This window comes from Leuciscus leuciscus (assembly GCF_965113295.1).
Source record: "Leuciscus leuciscus genome assembly, chromosome: 17".
NCBI classification, from domain to species: domain Eukaryota; kingdom Metazoa; phylum Chordata; class Actinopteri; order Cypriniformes; family Leuciscidae; genus Leuciscus; species Leuciscus leuciscus.
This window is the reverse complement of record NC_138741.1, coordinates 9277233-9302802: the sequence shown is the minus strand read 5'-3', so window position 1 is coordinate 9302802 and position 25570 is coordinate 9277233. Positions and strand designations below refer to the sequence as shown.

General features: G+C 39.1%; 1 protein-coding gene across 2 annotated transcripts in view; it reads left to right on the top strand.

Annotated features, from left to right (window-relative positions):
* Positions 1–25570, top strand: part of ccdc88c (coiled-coil domain containing 88C) — a 57778-nt gene that overhangs the window by 25133 nt on the left and 7075 nt on the right. Inside the window, exons 5-26 of one of the 2 annotated variants that reach the window (XM_082143182.1) lie at positions 2723–2781; positions 4224–4307; positions 4387–4527; positions 4645–4832; positions 5065–5146; positions 5746–5904; positions 6279–6425; positions 7112–7256; positions 9039–9220; positions 9305–9442; positions 9547–10617; positions 11519–11646; positions 13747–13888; positions 14024–14209; positions 14297–14458; positions 15706–15983; positions 18079–18222; positions 18496–18682; positions 18861–19006; positions 19285–19374; positions 19500–19786; positions 23835–24041. In XM_082143182.1, the coding sequence (XP_081999308.1) occupies positions 2723–2781; positions 4224–4307; positions 4387–4527; positions 4645–4832; positions 5065–5146; positions 5746–5904; positions 6279–6425; positions 7112–7256; positions 9039–9220; positions 9305–9442; positions 9547–10617; positions 11519–11646; positions 13747–13888; positions 14024–14209; positions 14297–14458; positions 15706–15983; positions 18079–18222; positions 18496–18682; positions 18861–19006; positions 19285–19374; positions 19500–19786; positions 23835–24041 (4353 nt within the window). Of the gene's footprint in view, positions 1–2722; positions 2782–4223; positions 4308–4386; positions 4528–4644; positions 4833–5064; positions 5147–5745; positions 5905–6278; positions 6426–7111; positions 7257–9038; positions 9221–9304; positions 9443–9546; positions 10618–11518; positions 11647–13746; positions 13889–14023; positions 14210–14296; positions 14459–15705; positions 15984–18078; positions 18223–18495; positions 18683–18860; positions 19007–19284; positions 19375–19499; positions 19787–21201; positions 24042–25570 lie in introns of those variants that run through there. The other variant, XM_082143183.1, reaches the window with a different exon arrangement.

The following is a 25570-nucleotide window of genomic DNA, read 5'->3' as shown; positions in this document are numbered from 1 at the left end:
AGGGTTAGTTAATTGTAATTATGTATAATGTACTGTTGTTATTATTATAGTAAGTACATGTAGTAACGTGTAACTACGTCACCTTAAATTAAAGTGTTACCTAAGGTGTCTATTAGAAACAGAATTGAATGCTGACCTTTTTACCAATATCTACTTTTAGTATTGTTTACTTTACAAAATCATGATGGGTTGACATTAAACACAAGGACAACTTAAACTCTCTGCTTAATATGTTACTTTAATCTTAAAATATGTCATTGTTTTGTCTCAAGGTGCACACCAATAATGTTTTTTTTTTCTAATGCATGTTTATAAAAGTTACTTAAATGCCCTAATTGAACTAAGGCCTAATCCTGGCCTAATCGAAGCCCTGTCTGTGAAACCAGACCTAAAATAGGAAAAATAGGATGGTAACAGGGCTGATGCATAATCTGTGGACAGAATTTCAAGAGAAAATAGTGCAACAATTCTGTTATCATATATTTTGTTTTCTGCAACATTTCCAAGATGCAATTTAAAATGCAAAGTTAGGCATTCTTTTTTTTTTAAGAGAATGCCTATATTAACACAGAATCAATTCATTGCTAATGTCTTTTTATGCACGTTTATGACAGACCAATATAGCACTCGTTTTGTAGAATCACCATCCTATCAGCATACTTTTATTTTCTTACTTTTATCTGGATCAGTTGCTGTATCTTCTTCATTATAGTCACTATAAATCACCTACTACCACTTTCCATCATGCCCCAAAGCAAAACGTACACCCTACTGAACAAACCTCATTTATCACCTCACATTCACACACCAGCCTTCATAAACACCCTTTCACCTTCTAATATGGGATGTGCGGACAAGGTTCTGGCTCTCTGGGGAAGGAAACCCATGTTGGGGACCTTGTAATGGCAGGAGGAAAGGAGAAAGGCCAGAGGAAACTTCTTGGGACCAAGCCCAGCCCTAAGCGCTGACAGGGGATCTTGCTGTTGACAGTAGAGCAGCTAGAGACATGAAACCAGAACAACTAGGAAATATGGTCTGGGACTATAGTCAATTTATAAAGCTTTAATCTGTTATTATACTAAAATATTTGACTGAACAATGCTGCAATGCTTGAAATCAGAATCAAGAGATCTGTGTAATAAAATATGTAAAAATAGTTTAGATATAAAATGAACTGTTAACAAATGGTATAGAGTAAAAAAATGCTTTAATTAAAGTAACTTTGCAGATTTTCAGTGTTGGTAGTGTATGTACGTTTATTTCTCAGCAAAAGCTCCAGGACTTTTGTAAAAACTACAGATTATACTTTTTGTATCCCTCCTCACAGAAGGTCGGGTCGACTGAGGGTTATTAACAGAACAGTTATTGTAAGGGTAGGTTTATCACTGAAAATGGTATCATACTATATCTACTCATTAAACAGCATTATTATAAAAATAGAACAATATGGCAACAGCTTTCTTACCTGGCTGTACACAACAGCATTTTGCTTCGGGCAGAACTGACAGAATGGCCGTTTCTTTCAGTTTTCCCCCTCCGTTTTGCCTAAAGCACTGTGTTCGTGGTCATCCAGTTGGAAATGTTGACTACAAACTCAAAGGTATTTCCGATTTTCGGTCGCGGAATTCTTGCTCCCTGTCACAATGCAAGTTAACATCATTATAACTAAAAGTTTGCTTAGAAGTATTTCCTACTAAAGCGAGGCAGTATTTGACTGACAAAAGATTATTAGCTGGTAAATTGTTTATTAGCTAATAATGTTCAAATATCACTACATGAAACCTGTGGTGTATTGAACTGTTCAAAATGTGACTGACGTATACTAAACTTCTGCAAATACTGTAAGGTTTGCACCATGACACCTGATCACTTCTGCTGGTCTGCTGTTATACTCCAAAATACATATGGTAATGTTACGGTAGACTGTTGACATATAACAGGTCTTTGTTATAATGAGGTGTGAATCTGATCTGCAGGTTGACCTTTGAGTATGTGCGTAGACTAGATTTCCTTCTCTGCTCATGCTTGCTACCTACAGGATGCTGTACAATGATTTTGCATATACAAAATTAACCCTTATAATGGTTATGCCGTCATTTTTTGCTTGTCATAGGTTATCAAAACAGTCCGAGATTATTATTATTTTCCTGGATGCTGTATTGCAGCTTATTTCTGTACATTTTGTTCAGTGTGCTCCTGCGGACCACATTCTAGTCATGAAAAGTTTTAAGGAAGTATTGTTTTCCCAGAAAATGAGTAATATGAATATATTTCACAGAAGGCCTTATGTTTAAAGGTTTTTATGTGCTGGTCGATTTGTTTCTTATCTTGTTACATGTGCGACACTCAGATGTTTGTGTTTTTTAGTAAGCTTCACTTGTAGTGGACAATAGAGTCATTTCCCCCACGGCTGGTAAAGAGCTCCTCCTCTGCTGTCTGTGTAAAGGGGGGTACGATGTAGGGTGGGGTGGCGTTCAGCAACAAATGGTCGCCATGGTGACAGCACCCCCACACCCACTCCATTCTCTCCAGAGTATTTATTAGTCTTAAGACTGCCAGACAAACAAACTCACCAACACACAGAAACAAGCTTCGAAAAACGAATGAAAAAAACTTGATCTCAAAGGGTTTGTGTGATTTGTAAGAGTTGATTTTAATTTCTGTTGTTTATAGTACCTTTATTCTGAATTCGTGTGAATTGTTTAATTTTTGTTTTCCTCAGGTAAAAGCATGGAGGAGGTGAAGAGACTGCTGTTGCTAATACTGGGCTGTGCTGTTCAGGTAAACTGCTTGAACTAGCAGAAATCTCCAAACGACATTTTGAGACCAGTACAGGAAATCATATCCATATCACCATGTCTGGGCATGCCTCTGCTTTTCCAGAGTAAAACTAACACATGCTTATTATGCTGCAAAATCAAGCATCTATTCAGATATGTCCCAGAGAAGATAGAAAAGATAATTGGGTTAGATATGCTAAAGTTTTTGTCCCCTTCGCTGAGGATTGTTCCTCACATGTCTGTTCTGTGCAGGGCAGGCCTATTTGTCCCCACACTTTTACCCCCCTCTCTAGCTGGTTTTTCCTGTTCTATGAATGGATAATAAACCGCTTGCATTGATTTAGAGCCTTAAACTTCACAGCATAACATTTGCCTGCTGATTTTCTTTCTGTTCAGAGTTTCTTTGAGCTTGTTTAATCCTCCACCATAACTTCCTCTCACTGCATTCCAGTCACGAGATGCACAATTTAGTCTTTGTCCCATTTGAAAGTATCCCCTGCATTCTTTTATTCAAAGTTGGGCTCGATCTCTGATGTGATTACTGCTGTTTCATCTGTTCCAGCAGTTTATTAGACTAATCACCATCATTAAGTCATACTCCTAAATTCTTTGGCAGTGCTAATTTCATAAATACACAGGATTATTTCCTCCTTTGCTCATCTCATCCCCTTTCTCTTCCCTTCCCTTTCCTTTTGTTGTTAATCTTTGTTTCCTTTTTCTATCCTTTCCTCTCCAATTCCCTTCCTCGTCATCATCCTCTTTCCCTTTTCCATCCCTTCCTCTTCCCTTTCCTGTTCCTTTCCCATTCCTTCCTCTTCCCCTTCCGGTACCTTTCCATTCCTTCCTTCCTCTTCCCGTTCTCATCCTTTCATCTTTCCTTTCTGTCCTCATTCTCTTCCCTGTTCCTTTCCCATTCCTTTTCCCTCCCCTTTTAATTTCCCTTCTTCTTTGAATCCCTTCCCCTTCCCATTTCCCTTTCTCTTTGCTTTTCTGTTTCTTCTCCATCCTCTTTCCCTTTCCCTTTCTCTTGCTCTTCACTTTTTCTATTTCCTTTCCTTTCCTTTCCTTTCCTTTCCTTTCCTTTCCTTTCCTTTCCTTTCCTTTCCTTTCCTTTCCTTTCCTTTCCTTTCCTTTCCTTTCCTTTCCTTTCCTTTCCTTTCCTTTCCTTTCCTTTCCTCCTGTTCATCATCTTTTGTTTTCTTTTCCTTCCTTCCTTTCTCTTTTCTTTATACATTCCTTCCTCTTCCTTTTCTGGTTCCTTCCCTTTCCTTCTTCCTCTTCCTTTTCCTACCCTTTTCTTTTTCCTCTCCCTTCTCCTTCCCATTTTTGATCCTCTTTCCTTTTTTTATTTTCCCCTTTCCTACCCTATCCTCATACCTTTCCTCTTCCTCTTCCATTTCCATCTATTCCCTCTTTCCTAATTATCTTCCTCTCTTTCAACAGTGTGATCGTAAAGAAGAAATTATTGAGAAGATCAAGCTGCTTGACATTGAGACACAGGCTACCATCGTAACTCATATTCAAGAAGTGAGCTTCCCTGATATCAGCCAATAACTTTTTAAATATCATACATGGAGCATGTATTTTGAGGGCTTTTTGATTACAGGTAACTCAAAACCAGGAGAATGTTCTGGACCTGCAGTGGATGGAGGTTGAGGAGATTCCTGCTGAGCAGTTGGACCCTCTGTCTCGGACCATGGCCTTTCACCTACGTAAACTCATAGACGAGCGAGATGAGTCTGCTGAGGTATGCTGATCTTAGCAGCACCATCTACTTTTTTTTATTTTTGTTAGGAAGTTGCATTAAACTGAAGAGATTGATCATCACTGATTAGATGCTGATAGGTCTGTTTTGTGTCCTTAGCTGATCATAGAGCTGACACAGGAAAGGGACTATCTTCAGTCCCAGCAGCCTTCCGGTCTCTTTGGCTTTTCTAGCCCTGAGCACACCTCTCTATCCCCTGTCACCCTACTGTCTAAAGAAGATCGTCAGCATTTAGCTGTGGAGCTGGCTGACACAAAGGCCAAACTGCGGCGCTCCCGCCAAGAGTTGTAAGTGTCTTTTGTACAGTTACGACTTTTTACTTTTTACGCCAGGTTCAAACTAACTTCAGTGACAGCCGCAGCATTGTTAAAATAAAAGTCCTGCTTCTGACACAGAAAGTTTTTTATTAATTTTATGTCATATTTTATTTTTATATTTGCCTTGGCAATATATTGGTCATCAACTAGTTAAGCCTGTCAGTATTGTAAACACTTACTCTTGTGTATGTGCTCTCTACAGAGAGGAGAAGACAGAGCATTTGATTGATACCAAGAATGAGATTGAGCGCCTGGATGCAGAGATTCAGAAACTCAAGCAGGAGGTATCACATCAAGGGCCAGATTTACTAAACAGGGCAAATTAGCGTGAAAGCGCAATCCCATAAAAGCACAGATAGGAGTGGAAAGTTCTACGTGTGATCTACTGACGACGCGCAAATTAAAGAACACAGATGAAGCCAGATAATTTCTATAATGACAACGCAATCTACCAAGAGCGCAAATTTGGGCGTTAAATAATGGCACAAATACCAGTAAATTGACTAGTGCAAACCTTAGTAAATCACCTTAATTTACATTAATTTGTATTCTCCACCCATACATTTTGCGTCGGAAAGGGCGACTCCTCAGCCGCTATAAAAATAAGTCAATAAAAAGTCAATAAAAATCAATAAATCAATAAATAGTCAATAAAAATAACCCTGTCCACGCCTTTTCAGCACAAATTTTTCACTGCGTGTCACTTAAGTAAATACTGACAGTTGTTTTTTAACGCCAAAAGAGGGTTTGCGCTGGCGCAAGCTGTTAGTAAATCTGGCCCCAAGAAAAATTCACACTTTACATGGCTTAATCAAACTGGAAAACACTTTACTGTAGCTCCAGCGATCAGTTACTATCATATGTTGTATTCATGTATGAGTAGAACGTGCAGTTGCTGACAGAGGCACGTTCGGTTCGGGTTTACCGTGATGAGGTGGATGCTCTAAGGGAACGTGCTGGAAAAGTGGATCGTCTGGAAACGGAACTGGTTCGCTGCAAAGAGAAGCTAAACGATGTCCATTTCTACAAGACGCGCATAGAGGTAACCACACACCATCCTATATTATATTTCCATTTTAAGAACTTGCTTTCAGCATTGTATAAAAAAACAGTGTGCCAGTGTGCCTTAGAGACTTTGTCATTGTCTGGAAAAGCATGAATTATAAACTAGCCACACACCACTTTAATTAGAAGGGGAGAAATTGATTTCTTTGTGAGGTGACTGATGTACAGCTGCCTACTGAGAGCCCCTGCTGCTTTTATTTCTCAGATATAATGCCTCAGGTGTCCGCTGAGGCCCTGAGCTGTCACTGACAGCCCTCTCTCAGTCTGCTGTCGTCATGCTCTCTATCACTTTTGATCTTTTCTTTTTGCCCATCTCTTTGTTTTTCTCTCTTGTCTCTCTTTTGTGCACAGGAACTAAGAGAGGACAATATGACTCTGTTGGAGACAAAGTCAATGCTGGAGGAGCAGCTTACTGGGGCTAGGGGGCGCTGTGACAAACTACACGAGCTGGAGAAAGAGAACCTCCAGCTGCGCTCCAAATTGCACGATATCGAAATTGTGAGTGTTATGGGAAATAATTTTTTTGGTGTTTATACATGTTAATCTTTACACACCTTACAGTTCAATTTGGTTTCGTTAACAATGTGATTACAAAACAATCCTTGATTCATCTTTTGTTTTGTAGCGTAGGGGCGATAAAACATGCTGTAGACCTAGCTGATTAATTTAGACCTTTCCAAAGTATATGAAAGCTTTTGATACTTGATACTTGAGGGTCCTCTGGAAGTGACCGCAAGAATGCCATTGTTCCTCCAGCTCTGGGTGGAAACATGCATTATGTAACGTATGCCATATTCCTGACCTATTTTAGCTTAAGGCCTGTTCACACAGAGAGAAACTTGTCAAAGCAGCATGATTTTCTGAAAGAAAAAAATGTTTGCTTAATTTTTGCCATACGAACCTCAGAATACCCTAGCAGCATGCTATAAGCCAACTAGCAATAACTGTTACCAAAGTACCTGGCAAGTAACGTCCTAGCATGCACTCAGACAGGCTAGTCACAACCTAGAATACCTTGGCAATCACATAAAAACTACCAAGAAACACACTAGGAACACTGTAGCAACTGTATACCTAGTTTAAAAATGTGAAGATTTGAGAAAACATCTTTGCAATGGATTTGTTGATCCTTTTTCCCCCCCATCCCTAATTATACGATTTTTCTTCTTTTGTATGTGAATTAGGACAGGGACAGTGATAAGAAACGGCTGGAGGAATTGCTGGAAGAGAACATGTTGCTGGAGATCTCTCAGAAACAAAGCATGAATGAGTCTGCTCACCTTGGCTGGGAATTGGAGCAACTGGCCAAGAACAATGAGGTCAATGAGGGTGAGTCCAAAACAGTGCTCTCACATAAAAGTTCAGTTTGAAACCTTCTGAGACGATGTCTTACGCCCTGTTTACTCCTGGTATTAAGATGCGTTTTGGCTGATCGGATCACAAATGGATGACGCTAGGTGTAAATGGGGTCTAAAACGTTTTGAGCTTGTCAACTTTCGACCACTTCCAGAGGTAGCCGAAAACGCATTCAACCAGATTGCTTTCGTAGTGTAGGTCATGTGGTCAAATGGTTTCAAACAGCCACAAAAGACCACCTACAGTCTGCGTACTGACCTAATGCCTAAACATTATGGTAAGTGTGAAAAAGCCCATATATTTACCCACACATAGACTCTGCCCTCGAAAGAAATCAGGACAGAAGTGGTTGAAAGTGGACAAAAGAGACTGATTAAAACACCAGGTGTAAACGGTAATGTGTCTCCCTCATCTACTTGTGATCTAATCGACCAAAATTCATCTTAATACCAGGTGTTAATAGAGACACTACTTTTGGACTTGAATATTAGATTCTGTGTTTGTAATACTAACCCAACATAGAGCCCTTTAGAAAATAGAGAGTCAAGTTTTGGTCATGACCTATTTTCTGTTTGTCAGTTGTTTGTTTATGAACCCATCCCAATGCAAATATTCTGCCAACAGAGAATCTTGCCGTTTTTTTCATGCAAAGTGAACAAACGCTTATTTGTTATTAATGAAGCAAGTCAATGTTATAATAAGTCAATATTATCTTGAGAGAACTGGTAACTGAAATATCTCTACCCTCAGGCTGCTTGTAAGTCGTTAGGTGTGTTTACATTGATTCAAAGGTAATACTCGGTGACTAAGCATCTGACTACTTAATGTTTGTTACTCAGAATGCAAAATAAATATTTTAAATACATATCTAATAAATAAATACAATGTATACACATACAAGAAACAACATATACAAGATATCTAAGGCCACATCCACACGAAGCCAGAGCTTTCCCTATCCGATATTTTTTTTCCCCGTTCAAAAAAAAAATTCCGTAAACACGGCGTCGTCTCAAGAAATATATGCGTACACACGAAACCACTGAAACCGACTCAAAACGATGTAGTATACATGCCAGACCAGTATGTGGCGCTGTAATTCTGCCTCAGACATACACTAAAAACGGAGAAGAAGACTTGGAGCTCGCGCATAAACCTTGCGAGCTGTATACAACAATAATATTAGGCACAGTAGCTTCTTTTTTTCTTTTTTTCTTTTTTAATCAAGAACTTTGTTGAACAATATGAAAAACCATAAATGTAGTTGCTGTGACTTAACGGTGTCTGACTAGTTGACACTTGGTGTGATGACATCATCGTTTCGCAAAATATACGGATTGGCCGTACACACGAAAACGCAAGGGCGGCGTTTTCAGATTTATCCACCTTGGGACCCGGTTTAAAAAAATAGCGGTTTCAGTCTCCGAAAACGCCGGATCCGTGTGGACGAAACACCAATACGATAAAAAATGTATACGTATACAGCGAAACGCGTCTCCGTGTGGACAGGGCCTAAGAAACAATATAAATACAAAAATAATAGTAGTTGGCAGTGTGGGATTTAACATCCAATTTATTAAAGCATTATTTATTGATAATCAATTATAATTAATAATCTGTAGGTCTTCTATTAAGAAGGCACCATTTTTAGCTGATGCTCATAATCTCAATTAGATATGTTGGTAGTAGTAGGGGAAGACAAAACAATGCAGCCAATCTCAATGACCTGCATTGTTTTGTCTTCCCCTACTACAGCCCGCAAGTCATTTGTGTTTGAGCTGAATGAGTCCACATCCAGCCAACTGTTGAAGCTGGAGAAGGAGAACCAATGCCTTCAAAGCACAATCCAGGAGTTAAGAAAAGCCTCCATCAACCTGGAAGAAGGTCAGCTGCATGCATTGGAGCTGGAAAGAGAGAACCAGAGTCTTAGCAAGAAGGTACATATCTTTTCCACATTTACTATTTACTGACAGCCAGAATATTGAATACTGATGAGATAACTTCTGTGTTGTGTGTTTTAGTTGGAGCGTCTGCAGTCCCAATTGGACCAGGAAAAACAGACAACTCAGGACAAGGAGAACCATGGAGCTGAGCTACTAACGGAGAAACAGAGACTGGAGAAAACTCTAGAGACAATTCAGGCTGATAAAGACAGACAGGTGAACATCTAAAGAAAGAAAACTCTTATGTAACATGATGATCATAACAGTATATGAATTATTCATTCATAAACTTAATTTGTTTGTGTGTGGGGGGGTATTAGATCTCAGAGTTGGAGCAGGAGAAGGAGCACCTGACCCAGGCAGTGAGCTCCCTCCGGAAGCGTGCTCAGGTGAACAGTGAGGCTCGTGTGAGAGAGGTGGAGACAGAAAACCGCATTCTCCACCAGACCATCTCTGAAACAGGTGGTAAACTTGCTCGCCTGGAGTCTGAGAAACGGCAGGCAACTAAAGAGCTAGACTCTCTCCGTGAACGAGGAGAGCGCTGTGAGGAGATGGAAAAGGAGGTAGCACGTCTGGAGAGAGTCCGAGAGCAACTACAGCGGGAAGCCGCCTCCTTAAAGATTGGCAGTGAGCGTGTCGAGGCCCTGGAGTGTGAGAATGCTACTCTGGAACAAGACAATCGCCGACTGAAGAAGTTGGCTGACACGGCGCAGAATGCCAGCATGCGCTTGGCTGTTCTGGAGAAGGATCACCAGCAACTTGAGGAGGAGAACCTGGAGCAGCGGCGTGCGTTGGAGACCCTGCGGCCGGCAGCGGCTCGCCTGGCACAACTACAGCAGGCACATGCCGAACTAGAGCGGGAACATGAGGAGATGTGCCGCACTTTGGAGGAGCTCCGCTCCCAGGCCAAGAGGAGCGAAAGATTGGAGATGAGCTACGGCAGTCTGAGCCAGGAAAACCAACGGCTCCAACAGACTCTGGACAACAGCGCCACCAAGATCCAAAATCTAGAGAGCGAGCTGAGGCAGAATGAGGCGGAGAAGAAGGATCTGCGCAGAGAGTTAGAGGGCCTGAGGCAGACTCTAACATGGGCGGAAGCAGTTGAGAAGGAGAAGAGAGGAATGGAGCAGGAATTGGGCCAGGCAGAGAAGGAGAAGAAGCAGCTGGAGAAGGAGACGCGTAGGTTGAAGCAGCAGTTGGAGACGAAGGAGGCAGCGCTGGAGGAGAACTGCCTCAGGCTGGCCAGCATGGAGAAAGAAAGCACGGCTCTCAATAAAGAGTTAGCCCGCCTTAAAGAGGCTGCAGGGAGACTCAAAGAGCTGGAGAGAGAGTACAAAGACCTGCAGAAACAGGCCACCATGGATAAGAAGACTCTGGCCACACTAAGAGAGGTATGACACGTTTAGTACATCAATGTCAATGACATAAGAGTGTAGAATCTCTTCCGTTACATTTTACTTGATGGTTACTTGGAGTAAACAATTTAATGAAAATAGTATAAAGGTTTTTCAAAACCTTATGAAACAAAACTATAAAGAAAATTCTTTATGAATACAAAGAGTACATTTATAAGACCATTTTTAAGATTTAGATTTTTTTCTTTATAGTTTTGTTTCATAAGGTTTTGAAAAACCTTTATACTATTTTCATTAAATTGTTGACTCCAAGTAACCATCAAGTAAAATGTAACGGAAGTAGAGACATTTCTTCTATATTTTGACTTAGATCTGAGCTAAATGGGTTATCGAAAATGAAAAAACGTTGGGTGGAGAGACTTGGTTCTATCTGTCGGTTGTTGACTGGATGGAGGCAGGTCTGAACGTGAGCTTGAGGTCGATTTTGAGAAAGGCACATTATTAATTGCAAGGGATCAAATAAAATGTGTATGTCCAGACATAAGCAACCTATCTGCATGGGTTGCTTTGGTAAAGACGTAGGCGTACATAAGTATGTTATGGGGCTTTCAAATCAGATGCAGGAAAAATGGAGGTGCATCATCTCTAGATAAAGTGCCATGTCATGTCGCGATGCAGAACAGAGACTTGTATATTGTGATGCTCCGTGCTGTAGTCACAGCCGAAATCTTTGGACATACTGTTTGAATACCGTATGAGTGCTTCCTACATTTCCATCACTGGTTTTGGCCTTATTGTTGTGTGTCGCATTAAGAGTGATGTAAAAGACCATTTTAAGAGACTTTTTTACCTTGACACACAGTTATGAGGGTCTGCGGTGGTGCTCTATATGATATCACTGGAGTTCAGTGTTGGCTTTGCATATTCTTCCGAGCAGGAGCTGGTGAATGAGAAGTTGAGAGTGCAGCAACAGTGTAATGAACTGGAGAAGCTGAGTCACGAGCTGGAGAAGATCGGCTTGAATCGAGAGAGACTCCTACAGGAAGAACACAGCTGTGAAGACAAGTGAGTAATAAGAAAACGATCAGTCATATCGTTTCTCGGGTTTAGAGTTCATTGGTAGTTTGTAATTACGAGGTTTTGCAAGATGCTTTAAAGTGTCTTGTTTGTTTTATGTGGACGCTGCCCTCTGAAAGGTGTAGCAGGTGAGGTGGTGCTAAAGTTGTAGACTTCCAATGCGACATGCTAGTTTTTCTCTCTTGTACATACCATCACCACTTGTCTCGACTCTGTCTTTCTTTCCTCTCACTGCCTGTGTTGAGGTTAAAGTGTTATAAGTAATGTGCCCTACACATTTAGATTATTTTTTGCAAGTAACACATTCATTTTTTTATTTACACCTTACAAAAAATAATGCAAAATTAACTAGCATGCTACTTGCATGCTACATGCTACTAAATTACTTTATTTTTGAAAGTAGTGTTTCCCAACACTGTTAATTGCTTAAATAAAATCTGAGTCAAAGTGCATGCTGTCTTTACTATGGTGTGTGTGGTTCAGTGACCTGTTATAAGTTCTTTACACGGTTGTTGTCTGCAGGTGCTTTGCTGTGTAGTGGTGTGTTTATAATTGTTTCTTTCATATTGAAGCCCCTGTATGAAGACATTACAGAACTGACTTTTGGTATATACTCCAGTTTGATAAGTTTTCACTGGAATGTTCCCTGTAGCGGGATCAGTAGTGAAGGATTCTACTTTCTATATAAGGAAATAGACTCATTCTTTCTCTCTCTCCAACCTTTAACCCCATTATTACGGTGAGTGTGACATCTGACATGTATTTGTAAGTTAGATCAAAAGAAATGAACATGGCTGAATGGAAACTGCAACATTTCTCACCAGCTAATAGTGTCATAAAACGCTAGTTGTCACTAATCGCTTAGTGTTTGAAGAAATTTACTACTAACAGTCACATTCCACTGTGCTTCGTAATCCCTCCAGGAAGGTGTGTGTGTGTGGGCGCATGTGTGTGCGAGTGTGTGTGGACCTACTTACTACCATATTTTTGGGACAAATTTGTATCCAGAAGTGAGCTAAACCTGACTTCCAAAACCTCCTTCTGGGGACATCCTCATTTGTAAAAATGGCTTAAAAATAAAGTAAATTTTTTTTTGTTATTTTATTGTAAATGCTGAAAGTGTTTTGGTAGGGTTAGGTTGTGGGCTAGAATTAGGTTATAGTATTTATAACTAGCTGCATATAAAAACTATAGAAGTCTATGCAGTGTCCCCATTTAGATAGCTAAGTAAACGTGTGTGTGTGTGTGTGTGTGTGTGTGTGTGTGTGTGTGTGTGTGTGTGTGTGTGTGTGTGTGTGTGTGTGTGTGTGTGCGCGCGCGCGCGTGCGTTATATTATAAATGATATTGAATTTTGTAAATGTGTCTCTTTTGCTATGGCAGTTGTTTACTAAAGCTGTTCAAATTGTTTTTAATTGAAGTAAAGCTAAAATATAAATACTAGCAGAAAAGCTTAAAATTAGAAAACTTAAATGAAAATTAGTAAATGTTCTAATGTTGATTTGGCAACTAACTGAAATGGTACTAAAATTACAAAAACAAAAACTGAAATAAAAGCTAAATAGAAATAATATATTAAAAAACATGAAACTCTAAACATGAAACTCTAAAAGTAAAAGCTAGTGACAATTGTAATAAATACTATTAAGTATATAAATAATAGTAAAATGACAGTTGAACTATGGACACGTTCACTCCTGTGGATTTTCGCCCTTAAGCTTTTTAATACTCACTAGTTATTTTTTATACTAGCTATGTCAAACAGAGAAACTGCACTTTGTTTATTTCAAACAAATGTCATTTCAACCTCATCTCATTCTGAAATGACTTTCTATTTTTTTTTTTACCAACTTTTTTTTTTATTAAAGCTAGTTTGTGTTTCCTAAATAAACACAATTAAATATTTTTGCGCAAAATATTTTTTGTATCTTGACAAGAGAATCTATTTATTGCTAAGGCTGTTGTAATGACTTTAGTAGTTAGTAGTAAACTGTCAGAGATCTAAGCTTTTCTATTTGACTGGTCAGATTCTGATGCTCACACAGATTTAACATTCTAATATTCCAACATTCCATTTTTTCATTCTTCAGTAAGTATAAGATCCTGGAGACAAAGATTGAGTCGGCACTGAAGAAAACTCTAGAACTGAGAGAAGACAAGATCCAGAGACTGGAGTCTCGCCTGGAGGAGAGCAGAAACTTAAACCAGCAACTTCGCACCGAACTCACCACTGTATGTTCAGGCCTTCTCAAACTACAAATAAATACAATTCAAAACAAAGAAAGTCGGGAAAATGGTGAAAGGAAGTCTCTGATATGTTGCATCTTATATCAGGCCTGATTTTCTGTTCTGTTCTCTTCGTTCCAGGTGAAAAAGAACCTGGAGGCCCTCAAGCAAAGGCAAGAGGAAGAAGCGGCTCACTCTGATATCTCCCAGCAGGCTTTGGGGCAGGCTAGATCTGTCCCAGATAAAGAGAAGTGGGAGACTGAGCAGAGGGAGGCCACAGCTGAACTTCTCAAGCTGAAAGACAGACTAATCGATGTTGAGAAGAATGTAAGATGACATATTTATATCAACCCAGCTGCTCAACTTATACAGAATCGCCTTCAGTGTTGTAACATGCTTTTGTGAACTCCCCAGAATGCTGCCCTGCAGACAGAGAAACATCTTCTGAAGGAGCAGCTGAAGCAGTTAGATTCCCAGAATGCACAGCTCAACGCACAAACACTAGCTCTGCAGAAACAGGCAACGTCTTTACAAGAGCACAACACCTCTCTTCACAAAGAAACTGCCAAACTGCAGGTACATTTTATTTCTGAAACATTAATCATTACTGTCAGGCTTCTGTTCTTATATTTTAATGCAGTAGGCCTTAATTGTGTTCACTACTGAACTGAACATTATATTTTAATAAAAAACATTTTTACATTTTCACATTTCTTTTCTATTAAGGCTGTTAATAAAAAAAGATCATGATTAATCTCATGATTTCTAAATTAAATGATAACCATGTCAAATTTTGTAATGTTACTTTTTTCACTTTTTTTTCTCCATTAAATTTTTTTTTGCGGCCCCCGGGTTGAAAACTCCTGGAAATAATTTCCATGTACTCTTCTATTTGTCCTCTTGTCGTGTGAAGTGCAACAGAAACTGAGCGCGCCTCTGTATACTGTATCCAGTGTAGACAGTGGCAGTGATTATAATGGGTTTTATTTGCTTTTAACGCGACACTCGCATCCAGTGTAGGCAAATGTCAGCCGTTAAGCAACTGAACGCGAGTGGGCGGGGTCTATGATGCAGTGATGTATAACTATTCGTCTATGTCTTGCTCTGGAGTCAGGCATATGCAAAAGAATTTGCCCGTGTGACGTCACAGATCCCACAATATCCAAATGAGTCGTTTTTGGATCTTGATTAAATAAATGCTTTCGTTATTACGAGGAGGACGTTTTAAGATATGAAACTTGCAGGATGTTTTAATGGTACAAAGACCTCTTATATCTTGGTTGATGGCTAATTTCGCTGGTACTTGTGACTAAGTGACAATAAAGGCTACTACTACTACTATATGTCAAAAGATCAAGGCAAATTTGATTTCTCATGTCATGATCCCTTTAAGAATTTTGAGAGTGTACAGCTAACCAGTACTTCCTTTTTGATCTCCGAAAATATCTGACATTTTCAGACACATAGAAATGTTTGACATTGCCAATGCTTACTAGGTCCAGAAAATACCGTAAGAAAGAACAGGTGGTGATGATGCCGCCTTCTGTTTTTTGGTTGTGTAAGGGTCATTAGTGACATGAGAAAGCAATTTTGTGACCAAAGAGATGGCAGGTGTGATACAACAGACTGTAGGATTGACATTTCCAGCATGAGAACAGAATGTTCACCTGTTCCTCTCTGACCCATACGGCAAGAAAGGCAGTTGCTTTGTTCAGCCAAGAATAAAATCTGTCTTATCTGTCTGTCTGTTTGCTAAAAATATACAAAACAGAATCCTTAGATGTCCAATTTTCACAGTTGTTTATTCCCCTTCTCGTGTTCAGGTGGAAAATTCGACCCTAAGCTCCCAGAGCTCCTCTCTCATGGCTCAATATGGAGCTTTACAGGCCCAGCTGCAAACTCTGGAGTCGGAGGTTGAGTCTCTTCAGAAGCAGCGCGAGGAGGTGTGTGCAGCCCGCGACCGAGCCACGCAGGACCACGAGCGCCTGCTCAGCGTACACAACAGGCAGGCGACCGAGTACGAGCAGTTTATCGCCCAACACGCGGCGCTTAAAGGCAGCCTGAGAGCTCTGGAGCAAGAACACCGCACGCTGGAGAGCAAGTCAGTCCCTTTCCAACTCAATCAGTCCTTCAGAAATGCATTCATCTACCATCCAGCTCTACATCAAACATGATGGCATTAGGTCTCTATGTGAAACGGGAAACTAGCATAGTTTGTGTGATATTCTGTATACCACCTAATATTTTTAAGAAGAATTGTCATGATCAATTGGAATTGCAAAAATAATTAATAATAATGAACAAATACTTCACATTTAGCTTTATTTTCTGCAGCAGGTTTAAGAACACAGTTGATGACCTTTGTTGAGTTATTGACCCTTTCCATAGGTGTCAGCTTATGCATCTTTCTGTCTGCCTGAGGAGGCTGTGTAACAATAGAGTAATGAGCTGCGTCTGGTCTGAGCAGAGACGCTACAATGACCCCATACCATTAGGACTGCTGACAGAGACGTTGAGAGATGGAGGGCCCTTAAAGGGACAGTCCACCTAAAAAAATCGAAATTCTGTCATCATGTACTCATTCTCAAGTCGTTCCAAAACTGACTCTCTTTCTTCTGCAGAACATAAAAGTTTTAAAGAAACGTTTCGGCTCCCATTACATTTCATTGTACGGACAACAATTACAATGGAAATTAATGGGAACTGAAACTGTTTGGTTACCAACATTCTTTAAATTCCTTGTTTTATGTTCCACAGAAGAAAGTCACTTACACATGTTTGGTACGACATAAGGGCGAGTAAATGATGACAGAATTTTCATTTGTCGGTGGACTGTCCCTTTAATAGTAAGGAACAGTCAGGGTTTAGTGCTTGTAAAAATAGCCTTTTTTTCCCAACTATAAGCAAATGTGTTTGATACCAATTGTAGGTTTTTAAGGCCTGACTTGTCCTGCAAGTCCACCATAGTCTATGGTGTTGCTAATGAAACCGCCCCAATGGGAATCTGAATTGTTTTTTTAGAGGTGGGTCACAGTGGAAAATGTCCCTTATTTTTATACGCACACATTAGACTTTAATTAGCACAAACACAACCTGCTCTAATACACACTAATCCACTCACGTCACACTCATTTTTCCATGGTGCAATGTGGAAAGTTGTTTCTTTTGTTAGAGACAGGAAAAACATGGTTCTGTTTGCCTGTAGTTTTGTAGTCTCCCCTTGTCTCTTTTATCGCGCTGTCTCATGAATAATGCAGTAGTGTGTCTCTGGGGGGCTCAGCTGAGGGGTTCACCAGATGGCTGTCAGGGGCCCAATCAGCTGTAATGTCCACCGGCCTCAGCGTCCATGTCCAACATGCCACCTGTCACACACTCACACACACACTCAATCTACTAATTACTATTATTTATTTAAACTAGCATCATCAGTTTAGAACAGTACTGGGTTTTTTGAGGGCTGTTGGCATATGAAGCTGGTTCCCAAGATTCAGTGTTGAGGAAAGTTACTTTTTAAAGTAATTAATTACAATATTCAGTTACTCTCTAAAAACTGATTGGAAACTAAAAGGAAATGAAAAGCAAACCTTGACAGTAGAGGACAAACCCTCTCAAACAAACCCTGCAGAAGAATAGGACTTATGAGAAGAAAGGTCGACACTTCAGCAATAAATAAAATAAAATAATATAAATAAAACCCAAATGTGATGTTTATTTAAAGTCATTTTTGCTTATTAGTTGAATTGGATCATCAAAGGTCAGCAGCGAAGACTGCTTAATAAAGTGAGTTTAAATACATAAAGTATATTTGTGTAATTTAACATTTAATTATTGCAGGTTTGCATAATCTGAGTTTGCACTTCACGGTATTTTGAGGAATACTGAATCTGTTTTTGCGCAACTTAGATGAGTAAATGAACGCTCACATTTAGTCTAGAACTACAATAATCATCATGTTCACACAGCGCACACAACGCCTCTGCACTTAATCCTGATTTCTCAACATGGGAACTGAGGTGCAAGTCAATACAATACTTGTTATTTATTTGAAAAAGTAACAAATATTTTGATGTAATTTTAAAGTAAGTAAAAAGTATTACTTTACTAGTTACTTGATCAATGTAATCTGTTTACGTAACTTGCGTTACTTGTAATGTAATTGTTTAGTTAAAATCACTGTTTTTATGTTTGTTGAACAGGTATATGGTTCTCCTGAAGCAGAAGGATGCTATGGAGGCGCTGGAAGCGTCACAACACAGGGACAGAGAGAGTCTGGGAGAAGAAATTCACAAGAACACTCTTATCCTGGGGGAGAACCGCAGTTTAAGGGAAGAAGTAGACAGGTTAGAGAGACTTTTTAACAACAAAATGCACTCGGTAGGAAGCTTTCAGTTAAAAACATACAACAGGCTGAGTTAATTCATTGTAAATATTTACTGCCCTCTGCTGGCTGGAATAGACTTCAGTAATTCAGCAGTAGTAACAACTTGAATGTATGCATGCTCAATTTCCCAGCGATATTAAAATATAATATTTTAAAATGCATTATAATATATAAAATATTATATAAAGCATATCAAATAATACCATCTAAGCCTCTGTTTATGTCCCTGCAGAATGTCACAGAATCACACACAGCTGAGACAGGAGTATGACAGCCTGCAACTGCAGACCAAAGAGCTAAAGACTTCTCTGAATGAGTCTCAGCTGGAACTGAACCGCTGGCAGGCACGTTATGACCAACTGAAGGAACAGCATCAGGGTCTGGACATCTCAATGACCAAACTGGACAACCATTGTGAGGTTAGCATTTGAGATCTTACAGGATGAAAGAACTGAAGCGTCTTTATACATGCAGCTTCTGCAGAGAGCCCAAGACTGTACTGTACCATCACAAGCCGGGCCAGATATTGATTCCAAGGCTTGAAATTGATTACTTTTAGCTTCCAGCGCTAATGTGTCTTTCTTTCTCTTAATTTAGCTGCTAACCCGTTTGAAGGGAAACCTGGAGGAGGAAAACCATCATCTTCTCAGTCAGATTCAGATGCTTAGCCAACAAAACCAGACCCTACTGGAGAGAACCATGGAGAGCAAAGAACTTTACCATGAAGAACAGAAGCAATACATGTGAGCAGTATGCCATATATCATCTCCCCATCATATATCAATGATTCCCATCCTGGGTACTAGGAATGATTATGATTTTGCATTGTTAAAGCTATAAAACACAAATTTCCTGCATTAATTTTTTTTCCTTTGTGAGAATCTAATGTTGCTATTCCTGTGACTTCAAACAAATATATGTATTATTTGGTGTACTTAAAATAATGTGAAACATTGATTTTAGTCAAGAAACCTATATGGCTTAATGCCATTTTCTTAATAGTCATGGTTTCCTCTTGCAGTGATAAGCTGAATTCATTACGACGACAGAAGGAGAAATTGGAGGAGAAGATCATGGACCAGTATAAGTTCTATGACCCGACTCCTAAAAAGTGAGTCCAACTGATTAAGACTGAATACTTTACTCTTAGGGTCAATTTATCAAGTTCATTTATATCAAGTTCTTTATACTATGAACCTTCAATACAAGTGTTTTTTATTTATTTTTATAACATAGGAGCCGTCACTGGGCTGGAGCCAAAGCAATAGCAAAATTCATGAAACCTAAGAAAGAAAGTTCACGAGAACGGGCTGACGGTCCACGTGAGAGGATCCGAAGCGTTCCAGACATCCCTCTTCCGGAGATCCCCACATGCATAGACTATCCTGAGGGCATGCCACCCCTTCCCCCTCCACCACTGCCCCCCAGACAGTCACGTCTCAGTCTGGACTCCATGAACGGTCACTCCTTAGAGGAGAATCATATACAGTCTCCCACCCTCTCACCTGCCCTTAACGGCCGAGGTGAGTTCTGCTGTCACAGAGCTGAACTAAGCTCCACACGTCAACTCATACATTGGTTTGGATCAATATATAAATCAGTTTGATTCTTCTACTTTTCCCACTACTATTTAAAGGTACAGTGCACCCAAAAATGAAAATTCTGTCATCATTTACTCACCCTCATTTTGTTCCAAACATATGACTTTCTTCTGTGGAACACAAGAGATGGTATTTTGAGAGATGTCCATACAATGGAAGACAGTGGTAACCAAAACATGCTGTTTGGTACCAACATTCTTCAAAATATCTTCTTTTATGTTCCACAGAAGAAAGAAAATCAAATCGTTTTGCAAGACAATACATAAGCAATTATTTTAGTGCTGGGCAACAATTAATCGCGATTAATCGCATCCAAAATAAAAGTTTGTGTCTACATACTATATCTGTGTGTACTGTGTATAATTATTCTGTATATAAATATACAAACATGCATGTGTATATATGTAAATATATATTTATATTTATATATAAAAATTTATATTTATGTATAATATAAATGATGTGTGTGTGTGTATGTATGTATGTATGTGTATACAATATATATATATATATATAATATGTGTATATATATGTATGTATGTGTGTGTGTATGTATGCGTGTATGTATGTGTGTATATATGCAAATATTTCTTAAATATATACATGCATATGTGTGTATTTAAATATACAAAATAATTATACACAGTACACACACAGATATTATGTAAACACAAACCTTTATTTTGGATGCGATTAATCGTTGCCCAGCACAATTTGTTTTACTTGGACTTAAATTATACAATTTAAGTGGCAGCATCAATGGTGAAAGTGATTACAAATTAGAAAATTGCTTCCATATTAATCATAAAATAATAACACTAGAGTCTATATGAATCATACTCCTGATGCTCCTTTTCAAGCGATTTGGGGGTCTTGACGCCCATTCGAGTTCAGAAAACTAAACTAAACATACTCAGGTCTGCACTTCAGGGACACTTTCTTTCAAACACATTTTAGTTGCAGTAAACTAGCATATAGTGTGCTATCTATGTTTTCCACTAGGGGGCGCCATGCGACTTTTTTTCTGGGTTATTGGTATTATACAACCTCTTTTTCTTCTTGACGTCCACTCAATGAACTAATCTTGATGTAAATCAAGATTTCCAATTTCAGTCTATCATTTCTCAGCTTTCCAAGTAATAATACTTTCCCAAGTTTCATGCTATATTATTGCATGGCCAAAATAATCTTCAAAGGAAACCTTGGGGCTTCACTCTTCATGAATCATAGATGTAGCTATTTTTCAATCTCTGAATCATCGTTTCTTCTCTTCCACTGACCCCTCTCTCTCTCCCTGTCTATGTATCTGTCTGTACATTAACCCTCACACACTCCAGCCCCTCCAGCAGCGAAGCATTTCCGCTTTCTCAGGAGCAAGAGCCAGGAGAAAATGCGCGTTCCGGGGACGCCGCCATCTCGACGATCCATTACCAGACGCCTACGCTTCTGGTCCTCATCTGATAACATCATCCCCTGCCCCCCCTGCGAGCCTTTTTCGCATATCGGCCATTTCTAACTCTTCATCCTTTCAATCATCATCAGTCACCATCATTACTCTTTCCATCTACCATTATTCACAATTTTTTCTTTTCTTTTTTAAAAAAAGCATCAAGCTACACTTATTAGGCACTAAAACCAGCCAATGCACACTACGAGCTAAACTCTAAATAAATAAGCATTTTTAAATGTTCCTATGACCCTCACCATCACAAGCTCATCACAGTACTCAATCAAGAAGATGAAACACACATGAATACGCACAACACACACCTTAACCGAACCTCATTTAAATGCTCTGGGGGGCTCTGGGACCGGGCTGCGGGATTCTGAATGCCACCCTGCAGTAAGTAATGTGAATTAAATGGAGCGAAATGCAGCCCGCTTTGCGCTTGCCATGAGAGATGTGTGTTTGATATTGCTAGCACTGAATAATGCGGGTTAGGTGACCACAGTTGCAAATCAATAGTAATCAAATTAAGTGCATGCATACAGAGAGAGGTTGGAAGGTAGACTGAGGCGACAACCACATCAGATACTCCTAGCTGAAAGGAGGATTTTTGCTGTGTGCTTTGATGTGTGGCATGTGAACTTGCATTGCTTAAGTTTTGCTCAAGAATGGCCTGCAATATTTAGATTATATCCAGCAACCAGTGTCCAAGTTTGTCACCCTTTTTTTTGCATCTTTAACCTCTTCCTTTGTACGTCCACTGTAGGTCATGTACATGTGAATGCGACTGTCCCATTTAAATCAGATAGACCTGATGCATTGATTTTTACATGAGCCTTTTCAGTGCACATCACTTATAAAAGCCATTATTGGCGGTGGGGGTGTGTCGGTATGTCTCATAACCACCATTCTTAGGACAGCAAGAGGTATCTTAATTGTACAACAGCTTCAGTAAGAATAAAATAATTAGATTTACATGTTGCATGATTTGTGTATTAAGCAAATAAGAAAGTCTGAAGGCAGTGTGATGAGATGTGTGACAAGTTATGTGCATCATACAACAGGAAAAACTCAATTCAAACAACATCCTGTGATAATTGAGGTGTAAAACGGACGCTTTCTGTTTCCGCTTCTGTGCTTATTTTGTGTCTATTTTTGCATTTCCCATCTCCCATCATTATACGTTGTGAAAAACAAACAAACCAAGAAATTATGTAGATTTACAGTCTTGCAAGTTAGCACATGCACTCAGACACATTGACCCCATGGTGCTCGAATAGACGATGCATGTTTGAGTCTGGCTTGCGACATTTCTGATTTCATTCTAGTCATCGCAATAAAGGACAAAAAAATATGTAAAAAATATTCACAGCCGTTGTTATCAGTTGGCACATGCACTCTTACACTGAGCCATTTCGCTCATACACACAATGCACGTTTGAGTCTGGCTTGCAATATTTCAAAACACATTTTTGACATTAAAAGTGGTAAAAAAGGCAAAAAAATTATCTAGAATTACTTGGGTCTGTAGCTTAGTGCTTAGCACATGCACTTTGACACAATTGAGCCATGGTGTTAATATAGACAATGCATGTTTGAGTCTAGCTTGCAACATTTCCCATCTCATTTATGTAATTTAAAGTGGTAAAAAGGCCAAAAACATTATGCAGAATTACCTAGAACTTTTAATTATCGCTTAGCACATGCACTCTGAAAAATACAGCCATGGTGCTCATACAGATAATGCATGCTTGCAACATTTCCTCTTTGAATTTGTCATTTAAAGCCTTTAAAAGCCAATATGTAGAACTTCTGTTATAATGTTCTAGGCAGTAATGAAACTAATTTCTCCTCGTTTTAAAAACTATGTAAGGGATAATTTGCAGAATGGCTCTAATATAATCTCATGGAGCACCAGAGCTTTCCAGCTGGTGTTTTAGTTTGGACACAGCAGTGAAGCTTAAAGGAATTTTGGGTTAAATACAAATCCCAAACAAATCTATCCACAGCATCTGTGGCAACAGTGGCATGCTGTCAATTTATCAAAAAAAGAAAAAGATTTTGACTTGTTCGTCAATATGTAAAAGCAAACAAAAATGATGTTTACAGTAATCCACTTAGCTTGGAAGTCTGTGGGTCAAGACATTGCACCAGAATGCAAGTTTAAATGTGCACTTCTGGCTGTACTGTGTAGCCACAAGACTTACCAAGATATAGTAGATTCTTTCAACTATTACATGATCATGTAAAGCCAATAAGTCCAGTAACTTTTGGAATCGTTCACAGATGCTACTGATAGATAGCTTAACTTGTTTTGAACCCGGAACATTCCTTTAACCTTATTGTATGGAAAGTTGTGCTTGAGTGTTTTTTAGAGTTTTACTAACACATGCTTGTGCTTTTGCCCCCGACACCTCCTACACAGCTTCCTGCAGCGTCACTGGAGCCCAGCAGCAGCGCTTGCACTGCACATGCTCTGGATACGTCACAGATACTGACCTTTTCTCTTGATTTCTTTTGAAGTGTTGAACGACGGTGGTGGGTCCAGAGGCAGAGACGGCTATCACTCAGTAGGGGGCAGTATTGAGGGCATGAACGGGTACGAGGAACTGGTCCGATTGAGGGGCAGGGAGCCAGGAGCCACCTGTTCAACTCCACTGAACCGCAACTCCCACAATGCACCAGGCTTCATGTCCTCTTCTAGCTTGCGGCCGGGACGCAGGCCAAAGGGTAACCCTAATTTATGCCGATTAGTACATATGTCAGTGGCCTTGAGCATCAAATGACAGACCATGTTCATTCTGTCATGTTTAGTATAATTTACTCATTCTTACAGACACTGATTGATTGGTTTGTATTGTATTTATATTATAGCAGAATTTTGGGCGCTTTTAGATTTCACTATTAAAGGAATATTTTGGGTTAAACACAAAGGGGGAAAATCAATTAAAGATTAATATTCTGTTATTATTTACTTATGTCATTTCAAATCTACATGACTTTCTTTCTGTTTTTGCCTATACGATGAATGTCAGGGTTCCACAACAATATTTGACTCCAAATATAAATAGTCTCATTTCAAAAGGATGATTTAGAAAATATACACTACATTTACAATACAATTCAATTACTCTAATACATTTAAGGAAGTATGCGACACAAAGACAGTACATGCAGTTATGTTCAAAAGCTTAGGGCTATTAATGTTTTTGAAAGTTTTTATGCTCACTAAGGCTGATTTATTCAATAAAAAATACAGTAAATTTGTGAAATATTTGTAAATATTATTACAATTTAAAATAACTGTTTTCTAATTTAATATATTTTAAAATGTAATTTATTCCTGTGATATTAAAGCTGAATTTTCAGCATCATTACTCCAGTCTTCAGTGTCACATGATCCTTCAGAAACATTGTAATATGCTGATCTGATGATCAAGAAACGATTCTTAATCTGCTTGCAATCACGTCATTCTCTATACGGATCAGCTGATTGGTTCCTGCTGTGTCAGTAGCCAATGAGCTTGCGTGCTCAACCTTCAAATACTTGGTCAGCATTTGCTGTAGCAGTTGCGGCGCACTTTCAGAAACCCTCCACCTTCCCCAGCTCCACCTGTGTAGATCGGCTATGGGTAATTCATGTTCGCTATATTGTACAGCAGCAGCATGTCTAACTTGCTCACAGCAGTGCGTTGTGTATATATTGGCAGTAGCATGTCCCGTACTGGCTCTGCAGAAGCGTAGCAGATCTATTCCCCCAAGACCAAATATATCAACATTGTCATATCCATTATCTTTACCAACTGCTCCAAGAGTTGTCGTGACAGAAATATCATACCTTTTGTAACATTATTATATACCTTTACTGTCACTTTTGATCAATTTAAATGCTGATCCTTGCTGAATAATACTATTAATTTCTTCTTTTTTTAAATCTTGAATGGTAGTGTACAGTATACACCAAGAGTTTAAAAAGTGAAGCTTATTATTTTTGAGTACTTTGTACTTACTTTACTTAAGTACTTTGGCTTCCTCAGTATATTTTTTTCTTTTTTTCTTTAAGTCTACGGTAAATCATCCTTTTGAAATGAAACTACTTTTCTAGGTGGATGAATGTCTGCTTTAGTAATTGTTTGTATTACTTTAAACATGCTTCATTCATTTTTCAATTTGAAGGATGAGTGGAAATACATTTCTGTGGTAACCAGTAGCACACCATGGATAGAGCTTAAAGTTGGCGTCACGCTACCTGTACATTT